At 44.5% G+C, this 26,334-nt stretch overlaps 1 protein-coding gene across 5 annotated transcripts in view; it reads left to right on the top strand.

The window, feature by feature from the left end:
- Positions 1 to 338: 338 nt before the first annotated feature.
- The window catches only part of sbf1 (SET binding factor 1), a 54,960-nt gene continuing 28,964 nt past the window's right edge, over positions 339 to 26,334 (top strand). For 3 of the 5 annotated variants that reach the window (XM_082511291.1, XM_082511289.1, XM_082511290.1), the window contains exons 1-5: positions 340 to 748; positions 20,358 to 20,443; positions 22,342 to 22,479; positions 22,556 to 22,684; positions 23,504 to 23,614. In XM_082511291.1, coding sequence (XP_082367417.1) covers positions 694 to 748; positions 20,358 to 20,443; positions 22,342 to 22,479; positions 22,556 to 22,684; positions 23,504 to 23,614 — 519 coding nt within the window. In that variant the 5' untranslated portion in view covers positions 340 to 693. Of the gene's footprint in view, positions 749 to 20,357; positions 20,444 to 22,341; positions 22,480 to 22,555; positions 22,685 to 23,503; positions 23,615 to 26,334 lie in introns of all 5 variants that reach the window. The other 2 variants (XM_082511288.1, XM_082511292.1) reach the window with 2 other exon arrangements.

Raw genomic sequence — 26,334 nt, 5'->3', positions numbered from 1 at the left:
CTGCCACAGTAATCATGTGTTTACTTTGTCGCAGCAGAAGTGGACCTCACTCACTTAAAACAATTGTTTTCATTACTGACTAATCAATAAAAACTGTATTTTTTGTATTAATATGACGCTTTATCTCAGAGTGTGCCCCTCTGATTCAAACATCCAGTGAACATAAAAACACTCAGCTAAAAATAAATAAATAAATCATCTTTTAAAAAGAACCACTCTTCCTAGCTTCTGTGGTGAATCTGCGTCTTAGTTGAAATGCTTGGGCTTCGCTTAAGGAGGACTGCGTTTGGCTGTTCGCTTCAGGAAAGGCAGCTCCACTACATTTCTGTGGGTCCTCTTTCTTTCCGGGCACTGAAAATCCGTCGCCACCTTTCACCCCTTTAGCGCCGGCACTGTCGAAACTTCTTTGAGTTTATTATAGGTTTTGGTCAGACTGTTGGCCCCTGAGCTGGTTTGGCTCCCCACATGGGACATTCCTGTCGAGCAGCCCCTCCCTGGAAGTCTCTCAGTGCGCAGACTCGCGGCTCTCCGCTGTCAGGGCAAGGCAGACTGACAGTATGGCGGCGGGGTGCAGCTGGAAGGATGCTACTGTCGCCCGTGATGTGTCTGTCGCCGGCAGGATGTGAATGGACTATTGACGGCACAAAGAGCAGAGGATTTAGCGCTAAAGGCCTGTCGCCGTGAGCCTCCAAGATGGCCAGGCTCGCCGACTACTTTGTTGTGGTCGGTTACGACCTAGAGAAGCGAGGTGGGTGTTTGAGTTAGCCAGCCCTGCTAGCTTTAACGGCTGTGGGCAAACAGGAGGAGGGGAGGGAGGCGGGGACGGGCCAGGCCCCCGTTCACAACTAACCGACTTGGGCGCTGTCATTTGGCTGCTAGCCTCAACTTTAGACCGGGGCGCGCAGGCCTCACGGGATTAGTGTAGTTGAATGCGAGGCTGTCAGCCGGTGTGTCACATTTGTGACTGTAGGAGAAGCTGCTTGGAGAACTCCATTACAACCGCCAACTTCCAATGGCGTTTTAGCTTAGGAAACCGAGCTGCCTCACTCCGGTGACAGAAAACTTGGGCTAACTTCATTTGCTAAGAGCTAACGTTAGAAGGACTAGCTTTGAGGGGCTTTCAGTTTGGTCGGTGAGACCTGAGACGGATTTATTCACCCGCATCTTGCCCGTTCTCTCTCATTTGCAAGCCTTAGAAGTGGCGTTTTGGGAAAATGACTTGTTTCAGGGGTAGCTTAACACAGGATGTGACAGCGATTAGTCAGTGTTGTTGTGGCTGCAGGGTCCTGAATAGCCACGCTGCGTTGACGTCCACCTGGACTTGATCAAATCACTTTAAAAGTACAAATCGATGCTTCTTCCTGCCGCAGTTGCTTATTGTTTTCTTTGTGTGTGTTTTGTCTGGATTAACCTAGATGGCTTTGCCCCCCTCTTGAGCCCCCTCGGACCGGAGCTGTGTTCCCTCGCGTTGCTGGGACGGGGTTTGGACCGTTATCCGAGCCCCCCTCCCTTCAGCCTGAGCCTTGGCCTAGATCTGTGCCGTATAATGGCCCGTTTAATCATGAAATATTCAGCTCGCCTATCCAACGGAAGCATGCAACTTGTAACGCGGTTGTCTTTTATTTAGAGTGATTTTTTTCTTTTGCTTATGATTTATTCAGAAGAGGCAAATTTGTAACATGACGAGGCCCTCGTGGCTAAAAGCAGGCTCTGGACTGGCTTTTATCGTGATGCTGGGGTGGCCTACATCCCCTTTTCTGACACATGAATGCATTTATTGCGTCTTGTATGTTTCTTTCAGAAGGGGGGAATACAGGATGTTATAACGTGGACGCTGCAAGCGCTGCAGAAACTCCCCTTCCTGTGCTACAGTGCTTGAATGCATTGCAGAGCAGAACATGCCAGTAAAAAGCATCTGGGAAGCAGACATTAAAGCCACGGTGGCTTAATGGATCAAACGCTCCGTGCCTCATAAAAACCAAACACTTTGAGGGTGATGATGATTTTTGGTGTGGCTACACTAACGTTGCCTTTCTAGAGGCTGAAGGCGTTGTTGTTGTGGTGAACGTCCCCATTTGCAACAAGGACGGTTTTTGCCTTCATCCACGTGCTTGGTGGGTCCATCTTCTTCTAGTTTCTTCTGGTTCCAAATGCAAAGCTTCCATTATTGTTTATTTGGAGAGTTCTGACTTTACATGTGTTTATGCAGGATTACTTTGCTTTCTACCAATGCTGCAGCTACAGTGTGCTGGCACTAACTGACTGTAAAGAAAACACTTGGCTTCGCATCAACAATGAAAGGTCCTCGAGTATAAGAATACCAGGAATTCTGCAGTACAGTGGCGTTTCCTCCTGTGTCTAAATATTTCATGCATCCTGTCTACGTGTGTGTGTGCTTATGTTAGTTGGGTGGTTGCTGCTTGTCACTCAGTTAGTGGAATGTTTTGCAAGCGTGGGCACTGACAGGCTGTCGGGGCTGACATCATCGCTGCTCATCTGCCTCTTAGAGGAACCATGTGGGTGTTTACAAACACGACGTCCATCTGTCAGATTTTTTGTGTCTCTTTGCTGACTTTTAAACGGATGCGAACCCAGAGGGAAAACCTTGAACCTTTGTTTATCCGGGAACTGTTCTGCTCTGCTAAGATGCCGCCTTAGACAATCTGTGGAGCCCTACTTAGAGCCAAGATGGCTGCCTGCGGCTTGGGAAGAGTTCGCAGTTGCCCCGAGGTGTGGTGGCCCTAGAGAGGGTCTCTTGAAAAACTCAGCATGTCACAGTGTTTTGACAGCGGTGTGCCGAGTTGGCGACCAATTGGATTCACAGTCTGAGGCCCAAACAGGAAGTTCAGGCGAAGAAGTCCAGAGGGAGACTTATGTTTAGAGTGAGAATCCATATTGTCCCCCAGTGCGTGTCTGAAAACCAGGAAAGAGGCGTGTTTGGTCTGAGGCTCTGCGAGTTGGTCTCATTCAAGACTCACAAACACACAGGCTCTATTGTAGTTGGTCTGTGTGCCTCTGGCGCTCCGTTTGAGGGTGTTGGTCATTGTGGCGGCCCTAAACAGAATGTAGGATGGCTGTTTTGAGGCTGCAGTGACAGCCCTGGTAGCCAGCCTCCTTTTACGCACAAAAACATCTCCACAGCTTGCAGTCAAGTAAGGAGGACACGGAGAGGGGCACAGAGGGGATGACCGAGCATGAATCGGGCTTGTGTGTGTCATGGTGTCGCTGTCGTAGTGAAGTTGTGACACTGCTAACAGGACGTCAGTGGCATCAATCAGTGTGCTGTGACTCTTGACCGGACAGATTTGTAGCAGTGATTGTGGTGGAGATTGGGTTTAAAGTTCCATGTTTCTCCTCTGGCACCACTTTTGTTGCCACGGCTCAGACTTGAACGAATGACTGAGACTGAAGCATTATTTAGCTGTAGCAACGATGAACTTCACGTAAGTGATTTAGAGCGTAATTGTGAAACTATTTCCAGTATGTGATTCCACGTAGAAAACAATTTCTGTAAAGAAAGAACAAAAGTGTGTTTGGTTTCAGTGCTGAAGCTTGTGAATCTCATTGGCAGCAGAGCTGTGACAGAGCTCGGATCACTTCCTCTTCACACACCGCGTGCATACAGCGTGTCTCCGAGACGTGTTAGGGTTGGACCGTGCGATGATACTCGATGTGAAGTTGCAGATTTTTGATAGAGCATTTACACTGTACACACACAATCAGGATGTATTTTACAAATCACTCAGCAGCACTGCTTTATAGTCATATCTGATTTTTATATGAATGTCTGCAAAGCATTTAAAGCTGCGGTCAGTTGTTTTTTAGGTTATTTGACAGAAAAATGAATATTGTACGCATAAATATACATTTACTACATCTTGGAACAACCTGATGTATTGTTATAAACTTAGAGTTGGTACATTAAAGATAAATAGAAGTGAGCAGCGGTTTGTGGAAGGCACCACATTGTCCCAGCATCGTGAATACGGCGGCTGAGATAGATGTCACCGTTCCACCTCCTCGTGTGGTGGGTGGAGCTAAAGACGGACGAGAACAGAACACGTTCTTGTGCTGTGAAAGCAAATTTCACATTCAACATGTGATCAGGCGTCTCCTTCACCAAAGAAGCAAAAACCAACAAAACGTCATAGTCTTCCTCCTCATCTCAAGCATCATCATCAGATCAAAAGTCAGGCCTCCAACACAGGAAAATGTGCATGAACATTAGACATGTGACCTTCCCGTCTACCGACAGCTAGCGAGCCGGCTTAACAGCGGCAACAGTTGGTTACAAGTTAACAGTCTTGGTCTCGTGTGTTCTAAAATCCACACCTGCTCTCTGGTTGCATTCTCACATTGGATGAGCTTATTTGCAAAGTGCCAAGCAGTATTCGACTTCAAAGAAAGTTTTACGGATGCCAGTAAACTGCTAACGGTGGCAAAACCAGACAGAAAGTGGAGAATATGCTCAACAGTTCACCTCAGTATGGCTGCCAGCAGTCAGAAGGGACTCGCGCTGATTTATCGACTCGTCTCGCACTCCTGTCACAGTTTTACAGCCTCCTCCAGAGTAAAAACATGTTGACAGCTGTGGACAACAGGCTCTACTCACTACAGATGAACAGCAGCCAGAGTTATTTGTCCTACAGCAGCCACCGTATCTAGGATAATAGTAGGTTTTACCTGTGATACCCTCTCTTAATCATTTGCGGATTTTAGCCAAAGTCAAGTCTTACCTTTGCAGGAACGATCTAGAAAGAGTGGTCCATGCTTTTATTACTTCACGGCTAGACTACTGCAATTCCCTCTATGCTGGCCTAGATCGTTCCTGTCTACATCGCCTTCAACTGGTGCAGAACGCTGCCGCTCGCCTGTTGACCGGTTCAAAAAAAAGAGACCACATCACTCCGGTTCTCTGCTCTCTCCACTGGCTCCCAGTTGCCTTTAGGATTGATTTTAAAATCTTATTGCTGGCTTTTAAGGTTTTAAATGGCACTGCACCTTCTTACCTGTCAGAACTCCTTAGTACTTATCGCCCCAGGAGATCTTTGAGGTCAGCCGACCTGATGCTTTTAGATGTTCCCAGGTATAAATTAAAGACAAAGGGAGAGAGGGCGTTTGCTGTGGCTGCACCCAGACTGTGGAACAGTTTACCTCCTCACGTCAGACTCTCCAAAAGCCTAGAAACTTTTAAAACTGCTCTTAAAACTCACCTCTTTTCATTGGCTTTTAGAAAGGTTTAATTTATTTGTTTTATATATTTTTATTTTATTTTTATCAGCGAGGTGTTATTACGAAATTGTGTTCTATTGTATTTTTATCTGTATTTACTGTACAGCACTTTGGTCAGCCTTGGTTGTTTTTAAATGTGCTCTATAAATAAACTTGACTTGACTTGACTTGACTTAATCTGCACGATGTTATCATCTGTCCACCTGCTTGCCTTTACGTTGTCTTGGGAAATTTCTTCAAATTTGGCACAAGTGTTCACCTGATTAGAAGTTGGTGTGACCCCACCACAAAGCGGTTTGGCCATTACTCAAAACTCACTCTAATAATGATGAAGTCCAACACAAATGTCTAAAAGTATTACTTGTGAGATTTTACATCCTAAAGGTGGTGTGTTATAAAGTTATACAGAAAGCTTTGGTGTTGGTACCAATAACATTTCAGAAGACTTGATACCATATCTCACACGCATCAGTCTTTGTCGTGTTTTTATTTAAAATATTTTCTATAACAATCAAATAAGAACGCACAACTTCTGTACCCACGTTCTTGTAGAAATATAGGAACATGTATGTGCTGGCATCATCTGGTACGAACATATCTTGTGACCTTGCCAGTTTGAATGGTTGGAGTATCGAAGCTGTAACTCTGTGGTGCTTACAGGCGCGTTCAGAACTGAGTGAGCAAATGCAAGGACAGATTTACGTGATGCTTCATAAGGCTCAGGGGCAAATAAAAACATTTCATATTGCAAGTGAGATGAAGCGAGGGGGCTTGGGGAGGATAGAGGAGTGTGTGTGACGCTGCCAGCAGTGCCTGCCTGTGGGCAACCACTTCCTCCATCGCTCCAGAGCAGCAGCCTTTCAGGCCCTCCAGAAATAGCCCACACAATCTGCCTTTCATAGGGGGGACAGAGTGACGCTGGGTCACAGCCGTGGTTGTGGTGAACTGCAGCTTTGTGTGCGTTTGTGTGTGTGTGCATGCAACTTTTGATGGCCTGCCTGTTTGTGGCTGTCTCTGAGTGATTGCTTTATTACCATGGCAACGTTTACCCGCATGTGGTCTGCTGGTTGTGAAGAACAGTTTTGGCGTGCCGACTAGTAAAAATGTGGATATTTGAAAACCCCCCTGTCCTGTTCTGTCCGAGCTGCTGCAGGGGGGCAGTACCTGGACAGGCTGCCAGCACACAGGGAAAGACCACCTTTGAAACGATAATGGTGACCCACAGTCTGAGTTAGTAGTGGCAGCATTTGGGCTCAATTGAAAGTTTTCCCAGTTTTGGTCGAGTTGACTGATTATAAATATAGAGTGATTTTTATTGCTTGCTGTTTTCAGTGATGGCTGCCGTGATGCTGAGTGTTGTGAGAGTCATACATGCTCAGCTTCAGGTGTGTCCGCACTGGGACTCGAGTCGAGTCAACCAATTTGCCATTTTTTCTTTGATTAGTGTAGGATTATTTCAATAACTGTTAACACATGGTTTTAGATATGACACGTCGACATCATCAATTATGGCTACGAGTCATTGCAGCCCTAGTTTAGGTGAGGATGGTGCTGGGATAGAGTGCAGGATGCAGCACACATGACACGTGGATTAAGTTGGCCAAGTTAGTACTGTTGCTATTCTCATGGTGGTTCAGTAGAAGAAGGTGCAATAACCTAACTGTAATCGGTGACTCTGATTGGCCGTAGGTCTCGCTGTGTTGCCTTGTGCTGCATACAGCAGTCTGTCTGCTTTTCTGAATGCTTGTTATTCATGAGGGAGACGACGGCCCGTGTGTGTGTGTGTGTGTGTGTGTGTGTGCTGGGTGTGTGTGTGTGCTGGGTGTGTGTGTGTGCTGGGTGTATGGATGCCTCCCTCCTCATGCTTTGATGGTTTCCCTGGAATTTTGAGAATTTCGCTGTCCCCTCACAGGACAAAGGCTGAGTCAGTGCCGCTCACAGTTAGCCGTCAGAGCTCAAGGGAGCAATCGTTGCAAACCCTGCGGGGTGATTCCAGCGTGTCCGGAGCACGTCTGATTTAAAGATGAGATGGGGGTTGTTAGGATTACCAGTGCTGGCTGCGTGCAGCTGGCTGCCTGTTGTGGTAACCACACCACTATGTATGTAAGAGGATGATGCTCATTTTAATCTTCTACATTTTTTAAAAGAAACTAATACCAATGGTGAAATGTGTGCGTAATATAAAATCTGTGAAAGCAACAACATTAAGCTGGCACTGTGCAGACGTCCTGCTATTAGTGCTTTGTGCAGTCATTTGTTGTTGTTCTTCCTGCAGTAAGAACTACTGAAACTTGACCAGTGGTAGAAGATTAAGTCTCATCTCTATTAACATGGACTCCAGATCAAATCTGCCCCTCAGTTACCCACTGTGCTTGTGCTAATCTCATACGAGGCCTGTGATTGGTTTGAATATACAGATTAGAGGTCGCGTGCCGCACCCAGTCTGTGCCTGGCTGCTCTCTCCTCCCCCAGAACAACATCGCTGAAACTTATTGACGTAATGCTTTAGGTACATTCGTGGTTAACAGTTAGCAGGCTTAGAAGTGTGATAGAAATGTCACATCATGTCATGTAGCTTTGAAGAAACATTTACTGCATGTCTTCCTGTAAAACAGACCTGCTCTTCTTTTAATTAAAATGTTATATAATGCAGTAGATGGACGTGTTTGTGAAACATCAATGAATTAATCCGTGAAAATTTCAGACACAGAAAAAGTCACGAGAACGAGCTTTTATAAAACTCTGTATAATAGACTCAGAGTGGCTTAGTGAAACTACATGTTGGACCAATAATTAGGTCAATCAATTGAATTCACATCATGTATTTGTGTGCATTAAAGTTGGAGCTTGCAGCTGTGATATGAACGCACTCTTCTTCCGTCAGACGTGACAGACTCAGATGTGCAGGACAATTCTGGGTCTGTGTTTGTGATGCTCAGCTAATGGGACGTGCACCTGTGCACTTCCAGGAAAATATCCGTTTGTTTCATTATCTTTTTGTGAGAAGGGAGGAGCTGGCACATGGTTGTAGGGAAGGGCTAGCTGTGCTAATGAACCCATGTGTCAGGGTGGTGCTGTGCGCAGGTCAGCTGTTATGTTTTGCCCCAACTTGTCACAGTAAACTGGCTGAAACAGCTCTGAACCATGACGGAGCCTCCGCCATGTTTTACACATGGCTGCAGAAACTCCCCCTGTGACCTCTTCATACATACTGACAACACTTTGAACCAGAACACTTCAGACGTGGACTCGTCACTCTGATGATCTGGTTTTCAGTCCAGTTCTGGTGCTGTTTGGTCAGCCTGTGCCTTGAGAATGGCTTCTTGACAGACTCTTTTCTGTTGAACGCGTTTCTGCCAAGTCTTCAGGGATCACTGTATGGATCAGCTGAAATCTGTCAGCCTTCTTTGCCCTCTTGTTTCTGAAGGCCGTCACTTTCAGATACTGTTTGTCTGCTGTAGGCCTGAAAGTCTTCATTTGTTCTCTCAAGTCCAGTTTCTGTAGACCAAACACTTGGTTCATGCTTTCAGTTAAATGTCTTTTTATTGGTTGAATGATTCATGCGTTATTGTTAGCTGGTGTAACAAACAAGCAAAATGTTAGAGTCCAAGGACTAAAACGTCAAATATAAAGAAATGAGGGGTGCCTGATAACCTCTGCAGTGTGCTGGGGGCTGTCCCGACAGAGCTGTCTGCCTTCACTGTCTCGTAGTCTGGTTCCTGTTTGGTTATGAGACACGTAGTTGTTTCTTGGCTGTTGGTTGCCCAAGTAACCAGATGTCATGTCCGTTACGTGTGTGTAGGTGATTAATGCCATGGAAGTTAGTGTGACATAGGAGACTGCAGCGGGAGAAAAGACAAATGAAATGATTAAAGGGATTTAATGCATTTCTGAGTAAAGACAGAGGTGTGGGTGCCAGGAGATAAGGCGCAATAGCACACATCTATTGAGTCAAGTTTCCTGTTGCCGTGCTCAGGGGGAGAACACGGAAGCAGAATCTACATCGTGCTCGCCGGGACCATATTTCCTCTATGTAATGATGTGATGAAGAATCTGCTTTTATTAATTAACGTGTCTTTTCTCTGTGCTTGTTGCCATTAGGTTTCCCAAAGTATTGAAATCCTGATGAAGCTCTTACACCCTCATTGCCCACCGTGCCCCACGTCCTCCTTATAGATGTGTCACAAAAACTGATGACACGTGTGTGTGTGTGTGTGTGTGTGTGTGTGTGTGTGTGTGTGTGTGTGTGTGTGTGTGTGTGTGTGTGTGTCAATTTTCAGAGAACTTGCTACAAATTTTTAAGAAGTTTCTCCACCGTGTTTAAAAGAACTGCGACAGGGGAAGTTCAGTTTCTTTATGAGGTGGTTGGTTGATGGAGAGCATACAGTACCAACTAGGGCTGGGCGATATGACCCAAAATTCATATCTCGATATTTTTTAGCTGGATGGCGATATAAGATATATATCTCGATATTTTTTTTAAAGCCATAAGTTAATAACAAAAAGAGAGTTCTTAGTCACACTGTGTCCCAGATGTGGGCACTTTTATTTACATACAGCGTAGATGTACATGAAGAAATTACTCAAAAATAAATTATCAGCATTTATTAAATAATCATGGTCCATAAATAAAAGAAAACAATGTTGTTTTTGTGCATAACAAAAAGCTCACAATTGTGCAGTCAAAATGTAAACTAATAGACGCTGAGCATAATAACAAAGACAGATTTCACAGCTGCACCACGTCTCTGAACAGGTGCCATTTATGGTCCTTATACACACACAGTACGTATCACTCCGCGAGGCTCCTCCCCGGTAGCCGTAATCCTCCGACATCAAGTGGTGCAGCTCCGTAGCTTAGCAAAGTCATATTAAAACATTTTTTGACAGATTGCTGAGCGCTGTGTACCACATAAAATCGGTTTGTGGTCAGCAAGCACAACCAGAATTCATACATAAGGCGCGCTGTCGATTTTTGAGAAAATGAAAGGATTTTAGGCCGTGCAGCTCCTCCGGGCTGCATGTCGTTAGCACGGTTAGCTCGCTAACACGTTGACGCCGTCCAGCCCCACGCACGGTAACTCGCTAACGGAGATTTTCCGCTTTCATCTTGTCATTGCCTGCAGGTGAAGCTATGGGGGAGGCGGAGTTGTGTTCAGTGAAGGAGAGGCGAGGCCGAGTAACGTTGCGTAGAGACAAAAGTGGACGAAAGAGAGGCAAACCTGCGGCTCCACAAGTATAATTATAACGTAACATAGACTATATCGATATAAACGATATTGTCACATCTTATATCTCGTATGAAAATATATCGATATTTTTAAAAAACTCAATATATCGCCCAGCCCTAGTACCAACTACTACTCATCACAGCCGTGTACTGCTGCTGAATGGTTTTCAGCTATACAAATACAGAATTTAAGGACCAGTAAAGATATTTCATGTGAAATCTAAATCCACTGTGTCTGATCACTGTTTGCATGTAGCACATAAGCTGTGGTTGTTAATAATAACATGGTTTTCTGAGGTTACACAGAGCTCCACTACATGCAATGCTTTGTTCAGATTGGTGCACCTGTTCAGGAGGACAAGTCTTTTAGTGTTTTGTGATTTCAAAAGTATTTTAGAGCTACATTTTAATGTCTGCTTAGATAATGAGATATCATTAAATATGGCAGTCACCAAAAGCCCTTTTCGACTCGTGCCTACTCAGCTACTCAGCTCAACCCTGTTTGGTGGTTAGGGTTTTCCATCAGGTGGTAATAACTGCTACCTGCTGCTTTTTAAAATATTATATGTGGTGTCCCTGTCACATCGCACGGGACCTTTGGCCATGGTACTCTATTGTAATGGAAAACATCTAAAACTGACTCGAGCCGAGTACTGATAATGAAAAGCACAGACCTAAGTGTTAAAGCTCAGGATATGAAAGATCATAGTTCAGAACTGAGAGTTCAGGTGATTGAAATGAGTGATGCTGTCAGGCGTGCTGTACAGCAGCGGTCCCCAACCTTTTTCTGCCACGGACCGGTTCATATCTGACAGTACTGTCACAGACCGGCCTTTAAGGTGTCGGGGATAATGCAACAAAACAAAACCAGTACCAGCATCAAAGACGATTTATTCATAACACACGGGGAAAGACCCAGGGAAACGGAGTTGACGATAAAACCCTGAAAACCACACACCCGAGCCTCAACTCTCGCGGCCCGGGACCAAACGACTCACGGACCGGTACCGGTCCATGGCCCGGGGCTGGGGACCGCTGCTATACATCACAGAAAAAATGTCTTCCAGGGTTACAGGCAGAGTCAGGAGGTCGGTTTATGTGTCAAAGCCCCAGAAACGCTGGCAACACTGACAGTTTCAAACTGTTGTGTTTTTGTTTGTTCTGCTGCTCTAGCAGAGGAGCGTGCACAAAGGTAGACGATGCACTGCTGTCTCCTCTATGCTGGGCCAATCAGTGTCGAGCAAAACCACAGTGAGGTTACCAACGTGCTGCTCTGTGAGGTTTCTTTGAGGGATTTGCTTGATCGGGATTGGAATCCACAGATTCTCGTCTTATGTGAACTGATTTTAAGCCGTATAAAGTCTATTTTGAGCCGCACATATATATTAGAGATGGACCGATACGTAATATCGGATCGGTCCATCTCTAATATATATCTGAATGAAAACACTAATTCTGTGTTGTCTTATGCTGTTTCTGAACATGATGTGAATGAGTAACAGGCTGACGGTGTTTGTCTGAAAGTGTCGAGTGGAAGTTGAATGGTGGGTGGATTTGATTCAGAGAGACTGGGGAGTAGATGGCCTGTGTTGTGGGAGCCTTGGCTTTTTTCCCGTGCTCTTCAATGTGTTTGGCAGCAGAGGACAGCTGGAAACAACATGTAGCTCCAAACATGAACGTGAGAAGAAATTAAGCTCATGTTATCAATCATCAGCCTTGTGACGTGTTAGATCTGAAGCAAGTGGCATCCTACAGCTGAAAGTTTGGTCGCTCTGCTGGGCCTCTCTGTGAGGCCGTTTCCTCTCCTGGAAAGCCCTTTCTTTTTGTTTGGAGCTTTGGAGGGGGGGAGCTTTTTGCAGGAAGGATGTGAGTTTGCTGAAGAGCTTTTGCACAAAGAAAACGTCCCACATTGTCTCCAGGGCGACGGCGTTTGCCAGATGGACCCTTTTTTTCTGTGTTTGATTCTTAAAAGGCGTCTTTGCTCATCCAGTCCGGTTTGAACAGGGATTGTCTTATTTGAGGGTATCGTGTTATCCAACACCAAACTGCGAGACACTGCTGAATGTCAAGTGTTTCTTATTAATGTGCTGAGCGGCTGTATGGATTTCAGGCACGGTGAACCATACTGTGTACCCACGAGGAGCCTGTGTGCTTTAGATCACGCACAGAAACACTGTCCTGGATGAGTATATTTGACAAATGGCACGAGTGAGCGATGGTGTGTAAGCTGGGCGGACAGCAGAAAGAGCAGGACCGAGGGTGTGGTGATGATGATGAAGTCATAGCTTTTCACCACGAAGGCCTCAGTTCTGCTTTGGAGATGTTATCTGAACAAAGATGCAGTCCATGCAAGCTGAGAATATGTTAATGATGTGTGCATTTGCAACTGCATCATCTCGGCATTATCGATGTTTTCCACACAAAGATTCTGTGAAGAAGAGAAGATTGTGTCTGTAATGGGTTGAGTGCACAAATGAAAGGAAGCAAGCTCATGTTTTATGAAATGAATTAGTGAACACTCCCTTTTAAAATGCTCAACACGACTACCTCGTGTAGTTGTTAAGTGCTTTGTGACTGTAGAAATTCTTATCTTGTGGAAGTGCTCCAATTCCATCCTTTCAGATTGAGCTTGGCCCACAGCGCATCAACCAGCTCTCTGTCTGCAGCAGTTGTGCCTGGTGGCAAAGGCTCTCCATCCAAACAAAGACTCTTTGGCCATCTGCTGTCAAAGATGGTGAAGAAAGACTGGAAATGTAGCTGAATGATATCCAGGACCACAAATGTTCACCTTGCTGGGGCAAAGAAGCTCGTAAGGGCTCGGGTAGATCACTTGTAGCACTGAAACTTCCAGAATAGGAAAGTGAGGGAGTGTTCACTTGTAACTTGATCTTTGATTGCTAAATAACAGCTGCTGTTAAACGGCTGGGAAACATTGGACATGTTGTAGCAGTTAAAACGTGAGATGCCAGAAAAACAGTTGCAGTGCATGTAAACGTCCTCCCCGGGTCTCGTTCGGTGGTGACGTTGCTTCGGACCAGCCTACATAGTTACAAATCTGCACACACACCAGACTCTGTGGTCCTGACTGCTGTCACCGTAGAAACGGCCTGATGTCGTGTCACTGTGGTTTGGAAGCTTGCGAGAAGCTGCGGTCTGCTTCAGCAGCAAGAGCGTGACACACAGACAGCTACACACTCGGTTCAACCCCGAATGCCATCGTTCAGGGATCACATGATCATTCAGGCTCCTTCATCCTGTGTCACTGCCAGCAGTCATACGTGTGAGGAGTCATCGCTTAACTGTGGCGCACACACTGACCCACGTCCTCCCCTCTCCTGCCCCTTCACCTTGTTGTGTTTCTACCATTTTTTGGTAACCTTTGCATGACCTGCTCATCTTCATGTGTTCTTGATCACAGTGGATTGTGGCTCCAATTGTACCTGTGGGATAAAGTAGTATAGCTCAAAGCTGAATGAGAAACCTGATTGATTAGATGGGGAAGAGTTAGTTGGACATGTCTCTGTCACTGTAAAAGCATAACTGTTGTCACACTCTGATTGACGAGGTGGATGTCTAAACTGAAACACAGTACAGTGCAGCCGTTAGCACTGTGGTCGGCTGGTTTTAAACCAGTTCGTTTGGAGGGGTTCCTTTTGTTGTTTGAGGTGTTTGAAGTCGGTGTGGCTTGTGACCGCTCATTCTCTTTGACATTTTTACAACGTTCCAGGCCTTTGTGTGTATGAGCTTGACCATCTTACAAGATTGATTTAGCATGTGATCGGAGCAGTTGTACAGATTATATCGGTAGGTTAATAATTAACAGCCCTGTGCACACTTTCCTTGTTCACATGAACTAAGACCGTGAGCGACTGTTCGAGAGGTTATCACTGTGATTTAATTAGAACAACACAACCTGAACACATCTTGGAGGTGTGACTACTTCTGTCAGCTGGAGCAGGGCGATATGACCAAAAATATTTATCACAATATACATTTGAAAATTTGTGATAACGACATAACTGACGATATAATTGACACGAGACAAAATACTTTACAACTCCACAACTTTATTAGTGCAAAAAACCCCATCAATGTATTTTCACTTAAACAAGCAGCTGTTTCTTATGTGCATTAAAGTTATATAAACACGTAACAGTGCAAATGCAAATTCCTCGCTGACAGTTTAACCAAAAGGCATTTCCAGTGGAAACTGGCCGACACATCCTCAGCATAACCATGTATAATATCCACAAAACTTAAAAAGAGGTTATACACACACAATACGGTAACATTATGTTGAAGCACAGTACGTATCACTCCGCGAGGCTCCGCCTACGACAGCCGTAATGCTCCGACAATCCATCGAGCGGTGCGGCTTCGTAGCTTAGCAAAGTCGTACTGAAACATGTGACAGATTTTCGAGCGCCGTGTACATAAAATCGTTTCGAGGTCAGTAAACACAACCAGAGTTCATACATAAGGACACGGGATTATAAGGGGCTCTGTCGACTTTCAGAAAAATCAAAGGATTGATTTTAAGTGCGCCGTATTTTCCAAATAACGACGGCCCGCTCTGAACCAGTTCTGGTTCATCGTTTCATTCAACGATCCGCTTTCGCCCTCCTCATTCTGCGTCGCCGCCATGCTTTTTCCGCCATGTGCGTATGTAAACAAAGGCACTGCACATGCGCGTTTTACCCATATTCTATCGCCATATTTCATTTTCTTATCGTTGGCAACATTATACCGGTATTACCGTGAACGGTATGATATGGCCCAGCCCTACTGTCAGCAGAAGACGAGTGGACATGAAAAATAGCGTTAAAGTGGCAGAGATACGAGGTGCTTCACTTCAGGTCAGAAGTGCTAGAACCACAGTATAACCAGGATGCTGACGTTTGGTTAGGTCTTTAGCGCTGACATAAAGTGAGCTGTATCCAAATGGCCACGTGTAACTTATCAGTTTTTCAGCTACTTTTGAGATTTTGGAGATTCAGGAACTGCACCGTGATGCTACCCCTAAAAGATGTTGGCCACGTTGTCGTCTCCTAAGATGAAATGTACGTTATTATCCTTGACAGGAAAATGTGACTTGGTCAGCAGTGAAACTTAACTAGCACCATCTTGGCCTGCAGCTGGCAACAGCACATCTTCTTTGCTCTGCTGCCTAAGTGAGCTTGACGTAGCATGAACCACTTTTCCAGTTGGTGCAGTTCTGGTTAGACTGGCCCTCAACCTCAAGCACATCTTTACAGCAGAACAAGGACTAGTGTTGTAGTTGATGGACGAAATTGTGGAGTACCCTGTGTAACTCTGGGGCCAGTCTTTGAATGTTATTAAGGGCGTGGTCAGCTACACAGGAAGTAGAAAATTGGGCCAAGCTGGTGCTAGCTGGTTGGCAGCAGCTGATCTTTCAAAATAAAAACCAGCTGATTGTCGGAGCCTGTGTGTGTGAAGGACACTGATCCCAGAAACATGCTGTTTTAAAACACGGACCAGGACATGTTAGAACCTGGTTATAATGAAAAACCTGAGAATGGCCAAGGATGAAAAGCCTCAGTGCAAATAATCCATATCCATTCACTAACCTGCTGTTGTGTAACAACAGGTCAGGCTGATAGCTGGATGTCATCTGCTCGCAAGGCCGCTCTACTCGATGCACATTCCTGTCACGCCACTCAGACTGAGAGGCAGCTCTTTGAAACAGCTCTGTATGCTCATGCCTGCTGTCGGCTGCTGCTGCTTGAACCACTGCACCCTTTGCTGAGCTCTGGCTGCTTTAAATTGTGTGTTGATGTTTGCTTTATGGGATGTATGACTGGGGGCTAATGAGCTAAGGACCCATTAGCGATTCGTTTTAATTAGGGCTGCTCAATTAATCGAATTTTAATCACGATTACAATCTGGGCTTTCAACGATCATTAAAAATGACTGAGCCGATTATTAGCCCCTCCCTCGTTTATCCGCGACACCTTAAAGGCCGGTCGTGAAAATATTGTCGGGCATAAACCGGTCCGTGGCGCAAAAAAGGTTGGAGACCGCTGATTAAGAGGACCCGAGGGAAGCTCGGAAAGCTAAGCAGAAGTTATTTGGAGAGGAGAGTGACTGCTGTTGGTTGAAAAGAGAGGTAAAAAAACTTCAGTGGTGTTGCACACTATGTTATATTATTTTTTAAAGTCATTGTTAACCCTTTAAAGCCGGTCAGAGCAGCACGCTCCGTGTTGTGTAACTATTGTTAAATCCCTGTAGAACCTGAACCGCGTAAGCTAGCGCAATGATTTTTTTTGCATATGAAACCGGAGGAGTTGTACTTACATCTGATGTCATCAGCTTGTCCTCGGTCACGGTTTCCTTCCACATAAAGCTTTTCAAAAACTGCATAAAAAGCTCTTGCAGGAACAAAAACATAATATTCCAGAAACACGCTTTGCCGATCCGATCAGCTGTTCGTAACACTTCCCACAGTGAAACAGACGTCAGCGCGAACTGTCGCATGTCCGCCATTTCCTGCCCGAAACCGGAAGTGACGTCATTTTCGCGGAAATTGTAGTTTTTTACTTGTAGGCCTTAAAAGCCTATACTGATCATGTTTGACTTTTCTGAATAGTTTCTGGGATGCTTAGAACTCGAACTGCACAGCTGGAAATAGTTTATTTTGATGCACCTGCTGTTTTCTTTGCAAATTTGCATCATAGGATTGTTTTTTTGTTTTTCCTGCAGTATATAAAAATTGGTGTATCTCCAAAATAAAACTATGAAGACACTCAAAATAAATTTCCTGTTGTTGTAAACTATTTTTTGCAACTTTTTTGTATTTAAAGTTTTGAGGGATAAACCTCTTAAATTTCTCCAAGTAGAAATATATGTAAAAAAAAACAAAAACGATTTTCTAATTTTTTGTAGTTTATTGCACTTTTTTGCAATTAATGTAGTTACTATGGACTTAATGCATACATATTATTAAAATATGGGCTATAACAGTTGCATAGCAAATTGAAATGCTCCCACAAATGGCACTACAACATGTAAAAAAATAATATAAGCTCTGGCGTACTTGGTTCTATAGTAGGTCGTAAGGGTTAAATAAATATCGTCAAATAATCGCGATCTCAATTTCAGTGAAAATAATCGTGATTATCATTTTTGCCATAATCGAGCAGCCCTAGTTTTAATTGCAAAGTGATTGTTGAAAGCGAGCCATGAGCCACATGCTAATGCTATGCTAACAAAACAGAATATAATTGTGAATCACATTTGTTATTATCAGGTTAGCATTTTCTGATATAATGAAGCTGTGCGGTTTCAGGTTGCACCTCAGTGACATGCAGCTTATGGTTTCAGTGCAGAATCACGTCCAGCATGAGTGTGTGTTTAAAATAAAGAGTTTAATCTTCACGATGGTTCACGTAGTGCTGGCTTTGAATTGCTGCATTTGCTAATATGGGTGTGTCACTCATGTTAACACACTGTACCAGGTGAAGGACTGCCACATGTATATTTAATGTCACAGTATACTGGCCCAGCTGATTGTCGGTCTAACTGTGCTGGCTTGGATGTGGAAACGAGACACATGCTGTCACAGTGCGTCCTGTTAGGACAAAGCTGTTTTGGAGGTGAAAGCCCGGGCTGTGGCCCACCTGCAGACCATCATACAGGCTATGCACGGCTTCATTTGACCAAAGCAAAGCAGTACGGACTTCCCTGCCTGTGCAGCAGTTTCTGTTTCAGAAGACAAAGCTTGTTTCTTATGTTGTCATTGACTTCATGGAGCAGCAAAGTGTCTCCCAACAAACTGAACTTCTCTGCAATGATACAGAACAGAATCCCTGCAGCTGGAAAAATAGACTTCATGATGGGAAGTTTGATCGAAGCAGCATGTTCCACCTAGGGTTACAGGATTATTTCAAGCTTTACAACTGTACTTCTCCAGTATACCAATGTAGGTATAAAGTGTGTATATGTAGACATTAGAACAGGCACTATGATGACTTTTACAGACTCTGATCGCTGCCAGCTGCAAAACCTGTTTCGCTTTCCTTTTGATGCATCATTTACTTATAAATATCAGCATTGTAACATGATTAGATCCTCTTTCCTATTGTGAGAACAATGAGAATTGTTTTAATGTTGAATATGATGCATGTAGAGCCAGCCAACAGCTGAATTCAGGTTGTATTAATGAACTTGTGAACTTGCTCTGGTGTGTACGTTAGGCTAGAAAAGTTTGTGTGTGAGCTGCACTCAACGTGCCGTCCCTGTAAGAGCTGAAGACTTTTTAGATGTATTTAGTTTCACTTCATCATCAGACCGTTGGATCTGCACTTTGAACTTTGAGCTTTTATTCCACACAGCTGTGTTTGAAGCAGACAACTTGTAGTTGTCTTCCTGAGATGGTGTCTTGAGTTTTTTCCTTTCTGAGCCCTGATCTGTGGGCACGCAGCACGTCTGTCATCCTAACCTACCTGTCGTAACTTTCTGATGGAGTGAGGTCATACATTTCAAAATAACCTTCGGTAGCCCCTCCCACCCCCAAAATCCCCATGAACAGGTTTGGTCAAATGCTCGTAGACTGACTCGTCACATTTACATTTGCACCCGTCTCCTTAGTTTGATGTGCTTCTATCAGCTCTGACGGTGATTTTACGTAGGTGTTGTGTCAGTTGTGATCCAGCAGATAGTACAGAGGTGGTACTGTAGCTCGGGGCTTGTCAGTTAGAGGGCATAGCTGTATCGCTGGCTCAGTTTATCAGTTTTGGCTCTGCAGATTTGATACGTGGAGTCAAAGTGTTGTAACATAGAGCCTGAAATGATCATAACAACCTCGTAACTCGTCCTCCGTCTCATTTCTGCTGGGTCTTTGTTTTTGTGGGACTCTTTGCTTATTGTTTGCGTTCCACACATGCCTTTTGTTTACATGTCCATATGCTTTATATCAGCTGATCAAAAAGAAGTTTGTGGTGACAAAGTAAGTGATAGTTGTTGTGTGTAGCTTCCCTCTCCAGCAGTGGGGTCAGCATCAGCTCTCTAAGGACATGTTATTTTTGGCACAGTGTGGGAATGAGGGGCACTCGTGTTAAAGTGAAAGGAAACGAAGCCGTCATCTTTGACAGCCCCGCCCCACAGCGTCCACGTAACACTCGCGTACAGGCGACAGAATGAATTCCCCTGTGTTTTGGGAGCTGGCCTACTTTCTGTTTTTGTATCGTCTGTACTTCTGGTTTAGTTTCTCAGTAAAGGCCCACGGGCTCTGTTGTTTGCTCTGAGACACATTTGCTACATAATGCTTTAGGTTTGTCTAATGCTGGTGAGCACCTCTTCTTTATTTAGTGTTATATTGTTGTGTTCTGTATATCAATCCTTTGTACTGGGTGGATTGAGTGTATTCTCTCTGCGGATGAATGCCGCCATTAAGCAGCCTTCTGGGCTTCAGCTGGACCTAGGCTGAAAGACGGGCTTGTGGTGGTTACATAAGTCCGCCATTGTTGTGTCATTGTGCCGCTGTGATGAGCCAGGCCCTGACCAACAAAGGAAATGGCCTCATTAACCAGCAGCAAACAAACATTTTAACACATCTCACTAATGTTTAGCAGGCACACGTGAACCCATTTAAAGGACAGGCCTGACAATAAGCTCGTGAATACAGCTGGAATCATTAGAACTGTTCATTTACAGTCACACATGGTTTTTACACATGAGCTTGCTGATCACACGTGTCACTTCAACTTTGGCTTCATCAGGTAGCTTCCAGGTTTGCATTAAGGCAAAAACAACTACATGAGTATTTCACTCATTCATGCTTCAGGTCTAAGAGGACTGTTGGTAGAAACAAGCAGACAACAGCTAGCTGTAAGGAACGTACTCAGACCTCTGGATTTGTCTCTCTGTCTCTGCACAGTGGAAGGTGAAGGTCAAGGTCGCATTCTCCAGCGGTTTCCTGAGAAAGACTGGGAGGACAGCCCATTCCCACAAGGCGTAGAGCTGGTAAGTCATGTATCTGTGATCCTCGGGGGCAGAACAAGACAGTTAAATCTGTCAAAGTCAGCGGTTCCATCCCCTCGGCAGCTATAGGCCCTATCAGGCCACAGCAGCTGCCACGACCTGTTCATGTGATTTAAACATATACTGCTTATTTCGTTGTCATGCATAGGTGAGCATGTGCAGAAACTGTGGAGGACTGACCTTCACTGCAGTGCTGTTGATGCTCATATTGACCCTGTCCATGTCAGCCTGACCTCACGTATCCACTTTAAACACACGTGTCTGTCCTGTTCATTTAAAGTAGTTAGCTACTGACGTGAAACCCTCAGTGCTTACAGTGACTTTCACTCCTATGCATATGTTCTAGCTTATGATTAGATATTCTGCATAAAGGCTGGACGTTAGGTTGAAATTATGTACTGAATCTAGGGCTGCTCGATTATGGCAAAAATGATAATCACGATTATTTGACGATATTTATTTAACAATAACAATGTATTGAAAAAATAATATAAATAGTGTGCAAATACTGATAACAGTGCAAATGTTTGCAATATAAGAAATCAATGAAAAATGTAAACGTCTATGTTTAGTGAACTTTGCAGTGTTGCTCTGTGGTGCAGCTACACTGTAGCAAAGTTTACACACTGTGTCTACTTGATCCACGTCTGACTGAACCCATAATGTTTCCACACCACTGAAGGTTTTTACCTCTTTTAAACCAACAGCAGTCACTCTCCTCTCCAAATAACTTCTGCTTAGCTTTCCGAGCTTCCCTCGGGTCCTCTTAATTGTTGTGACACGTGTTCAAAGAGAGGTGCGCTCGATTTGCCACACGGAGCAGTGTGAGAGTAAAGCATGAGGGAGGGGCTAATAATCGGCTCAGTCATTTTTAATGATCGTTCAAAGCCCAGATCGTAATCGAGATTACAATTCGATTAATTGAGCAGCCCTAACTGAATCTATAACAAACTGCAGAGCCATTGTGAAATATTCACATCCTGTCATCGGATCAGTTGATAGCGTCTGAATCTAGGTCGGTTGTCTGGCCTGAGCAGTCAGTGTTGTTAAAGGGGTCGGCGAGTTAAAAGCGTATCTGCGCTGTGATTCAGAAACGGACGACGACAAAAACTAAAAATGCTACGTGAACGGCTTTAATTAGACTGGAGGTCCATGTTTACATCAGGCTTACGTCAGCTAACTGACAGCAGCTGACACAAGAATGACAAAGACAAACCCTGTAAATATTGATTCTGTGTCAACACTGTGGCAGAATCGACGGCTCCACTTATGTTTCTTGTTTTACAAGTCAAGATTTAAATGTTACACACTATAACCGATTGTCTTGAAATCGGAAACTGATTTACTAATAATAATGGATTGCATTTATATAGAGCTTTTCAGGACCCCTCAAAGCGCTTTACAATGACACTATTCATTCCCTCTCACATTCACACACTGGTGGAGGCAGCTACAGGTGTAGCCACAGCTGCCCTGGGGCAGACTGACAGAAGCCAGGCTGCCATATCGCGCCATCGGCCCCTCTGACCACCACCAGTAGGCGGTAGGTGAAGTGTCTCACCCAAGGTCACAACGACCGAGACTGTCCGAGCCAGGGCTCGAACCGGCAACCTTCCGATTACAAGACGAACACACAACTCTTGAGCCACCATCGCCACCATCGCCACGTATATCACTGTCATATACGGGGCCGTCGCTCATGGCGAGCTGTGGTGCAGTTGAAGCCCAGCCCTGGATGAATCGAGGTGTTGTCCCACCATGTGATCTACTATTGTCTGATACGCTAATGTTTATCTTTCTCTTCTTCGCTGTGTCTTCACCTCTTGCCCCAATATTGCCACCACCTTCCCACCCCTCCTCCCCTCCTCCCCGCGCTTCAGTTCTGCCAACCCAGCGGTTGGCAGCTGGTTCCCGATCAGCTGCCTCCCTCCTTCTTCGTAGCGGTTTTGACTGACATCAACTCGGACCGTCACTATTGTGCCTGCTTCACCTTCTGGGAGGGCCTGGACAACCCCCAGGTGAGACGGTGTCAAATGATGATTCAACTGAAACTGAATAACTTAATGTGACAGTAATGTGTGACCCTGTGTTCAGCTGCAGAAGGCTGAGGCCAGCGAGGCGGACGAAGCAGATGAGGTGCTCTCCGTCGTCCAACCAGCTAAGATCTTTGCCCCCAAGAGCTTGGTGCTGGTGTCCCAGTTGGATCACACCGAGGTGTTCAGGGTACGGCTCACACAGCTTTTCCACATGTGACATTTATGTATGTAGATATGACACAACACAAGATGAACAACATTCAATTAATATCCGTTTTATTTAAAAGATGAGTGAATGTTGACAGAAGAAGGAACTAAGAAGCTGATTGGCTGGAGTTGGATTATGTGTGCAGGTTGATTCTGTTTGTGGGGGTTAGGGTTAGGTGGCGGTGTGTGCACACGGGTGTATCTACACATGCATGGACGTCCAACGTGAAAGAAACCGCACAGCTTTCTAAGTTATTAAATCATTCTCAAGTCATCACAGTTTCAGAGCATTTTCTGTTGGACCGCCCGTGGTTTAAGACTTTACTGTGCAAAGTTTGGACATAGAAAATTACTTTTTGTAGTATTTCTTTTTAAAAAGCCCCGACCGACCTTCAGTTCTGAAGTCTGGACATTAAAGTCTGGTAAAGACTAGAGGCTGACATTCTCTCTTACCATGAAACTGTAGTTTGGGACAGAGACATAAAAAGGCCCATATTTGAGCTCACAATAACAAAGCTGCACATTACCAAAGAGAACTTTCTGAGTGGTATTATCGTCGTCTTTCACAGGGATGCAAAATAAAACTGAATTTGTTGATTCTGATCATTTTCAAGCGTTGTTAGAGATTAGCTGCGACTTGAAGACAGACATGCTGACTCCAGACAAACACCTGACTGCACTGGAACCTGCGGCCTTGCTGTGTAAATGAGTCTGCAGCCGTCTGTGTGTGAAACCCTGCTGTGGCCTCGGTGCTGGGTTTGCCGTTGACCCTTGACCTCTGTGTTTCTTGGTTGAACAGAACTGCCTGGGGCTGATCTACACCGTCCACGTAGATGGTCTGTCTGCGCCCTTGGAAACGGTTGTCGGGAATCTCCTCACTTGTGTCATCCCCATCGCTGGAGGCTCCCAGGTATAACTTCCTGTCTCTGTCACGTTGACGATGCAGCATGACCTGCCAGAGGTGATGATTTGAGTTGAGGGGTCATTTAAACCAGTGCTGTTTCTCCCTGACCGAGCAGGCTCTGTAAAATGTGTTCAATTCAATTCAATTCAATTTTATTTATATAGCGCCAAATCACAACAAAAGTCGCCTCAAGGCGCTTTATAGATACAGAGAAAAACCCAACAATCATATGACCCCCTATGAGCAAGCACTTTGGCGACAGTGGGAAGGAAAAACTCCCTTTTAACAGGAAGAAACCTCCGGCAGAACCAGGCTCAGGGAGGGGCGGCCATCTGCTGCGACCGGTTGGGGTGAGAGAAGGAAGACAGGATAAAGACATGCTGTGGAAGAGAGACAGAGGTTAATAACAGATATGATTCAATGCAGAGAGGTCTATTAATACATAGTGAGTGAGAAAGGTGACTGGAAAGGAAAAACTCAATGCATCATGGGAATCCCCCGGCAGCCTACATCTATTGCAGCATAACAAAGGGAGGATTCAGGGTCACCTGGTCCAGCCCTAACTATATGCTTTAGAAAAAAGGAAAGTTTTAAGCCTAATCTTAAAAGTAGAGATAGTGTCTGTCTCCCGAATCCAAACTGGAAGCTGGTTCCACAGAAGAGGGGCCTGAAAACTGAAGGCTCTCCCTCCCATTCTACTTTTAAATACTCTAGGAACAACAAGTAGGCCTGCAGAGCGAGAGCGGAGCGCTCTAATAGGGTGATATGGTACTACAAGGTCATTAAGATAAGATGGGGCCTGATTATTTAAGACCTTGTATGTGAGGAGCAGGATTTTGAATTCAATTCTGGATTTAACAGGAAGCCAATGAAGGGAAGCCAAAACAGGAGAAATATGCTCTCTCTTTCTAGTCCCTGTCAGGACTCTTGCTGCAGCATTTTGGATTAGCTGAAGGCTTTTCAGTGAGTTTTTTGGACATCCTGATAATAATGAATTACAGTCGTCCAGCCTGGAAGTAATAAATGCATGAACTAGTTTTTCAGCGTCACTCTGAGACAGGATATTTCTAATTTTAGAGATGTTGCGCAAATGGAAGAAAGCAGTCTTACATATTTGTTTAATATGTGCGTTGAAGGACATGTCCTGGTCAAAAATGACTCCAAGGTTCCTCACCGCGTTACTGGAGGCCAAGGTAATGCCATCCAGAGTAAGAATCTGATTAGATATCATATTTCTAAGATTTTCAGGGCCGAGTACAATAACCTCAGTTTTATCTGAATTAAGAAGCAGAAAGTTAGCGGCCATCCAGGTCTTTATGTCTTTAAGACATTCCTGCAGTTTAACTCATTGGTGTGTGTTATCTGGCTTCATGGACAGATAGAGCTGCGTGTCATCTGCATAGCAGTGAAAATGTATGCTATGTCTTCTAATGATGCTGCCTAAGGGAAGCATGTATAATGTAAACAGAATTGGTCCTAGCACTGAACCCTGTGGAACTCCATAATTAACCTCAGTGTGTGAAGAGGACTCTCCATTTACATGCACGAATTGGAGTCTATTAGATAGATATGATACAAACCACTGCAGCGCAGTACTTGTAATACCTACAGCATGTTCTAATCGCTCTAATAGGATATTATGATCAACAGTATCGAATGCTGCACTGAGGTCTAGCAGGACAAGCACAGAGATGAGTCCACTGTCAGAGGCCATAAGAAGATCATTTGTAACCTTCACTAAAGCTGTTTCTGTGCTGTGCTGAGCTCTGAAACCTGACTGAAACTCTTCAAATAAACCATTCCTCTGCAGATGATCTGTTAGCTGTTTGACAACTACTCTTTCAAGGATTTTTGATATGAAAGGAAGGTTGGAGATTGGCCTATAATTAGCTAAGACTGCTGGGTCTAGAGATGGCTTTTTGAGTAAAGGTTTAACTACAGCCAGCTTGAAGGCCTGTGGTACATAGCCGATTATTAGAGATAGGTTGATCATATTTAAGATCGAAGAATTAATTAATGGCAGGACTTCTTTGAGCAGTTTTGTAGGAATGGGGTCTAAAAGACACATTGATGGTTTGGAGGAAGTAATTATTGAAGTTAACTCAGAAAGATCAATTGGAGAAAAAGAGTCTAACTTAATATCAATGGTACTAAGAGTAGCTGTAGATAATATTACATCTGTGGGATGATTATTGGTAATTTTTTCTCTAATGTCAGACTTTAAATGGCAGCTGATGCGTCGCTCAGCCAGCTGTGTGCATAGAAGCAAAGCTTTGCACAGCCTGCTAGTGTAGCTGCGTTTTCAGCATGAACATCCAGCGCTCTTTGTGTTTAAAGGGTCGAGTGTTGTCTAACCTGCTTGTGCATTTCTGTGGGTTTCTCTCATCTGTGGCTGAGCGCAGCTCTGCAGTGACACAGGCAGAAACACTGAAGACCTGTCGTGTTGAACAGCAGTAACAAAGTGTGTGCTCTAACCTCACGTTGTCATATCGTGGACGCATATGTGCACACACCTTTTTAACCAATCACAGATGAGCTGGAAATCTGCAGAAAACTCCAGCAGGTTAATAAACCCTGTATTTCACATATAAAAATGTCGTAATAACTTGTTCCTCATTTTACTTTTTAATTTCCCCTTCATTCATTGTTTTCATATTTTCTTTTAAGGTCATGTTTATTTTAATTCCACCACCTGGAAACTGTGATCTAATAATCTGTTTTTAAAC

Source organism: Aulonocara stuartgranti, assembly GCF_965226115.1.
Source record: "Aulonocara stuartgranti genome assembly, chromosome: 17".
Lineage (NCBI taxonomy): Eukaryota > Metazoa > Chordata > Actinopteri > Cichliformes > Cichlidae > Aulonocara > Aulonocara stuartgranti.
Note: the sequence above shows the minus strand (reverse complement) of the source record. Positions and strands in the feature narration are given on the sequence as shown.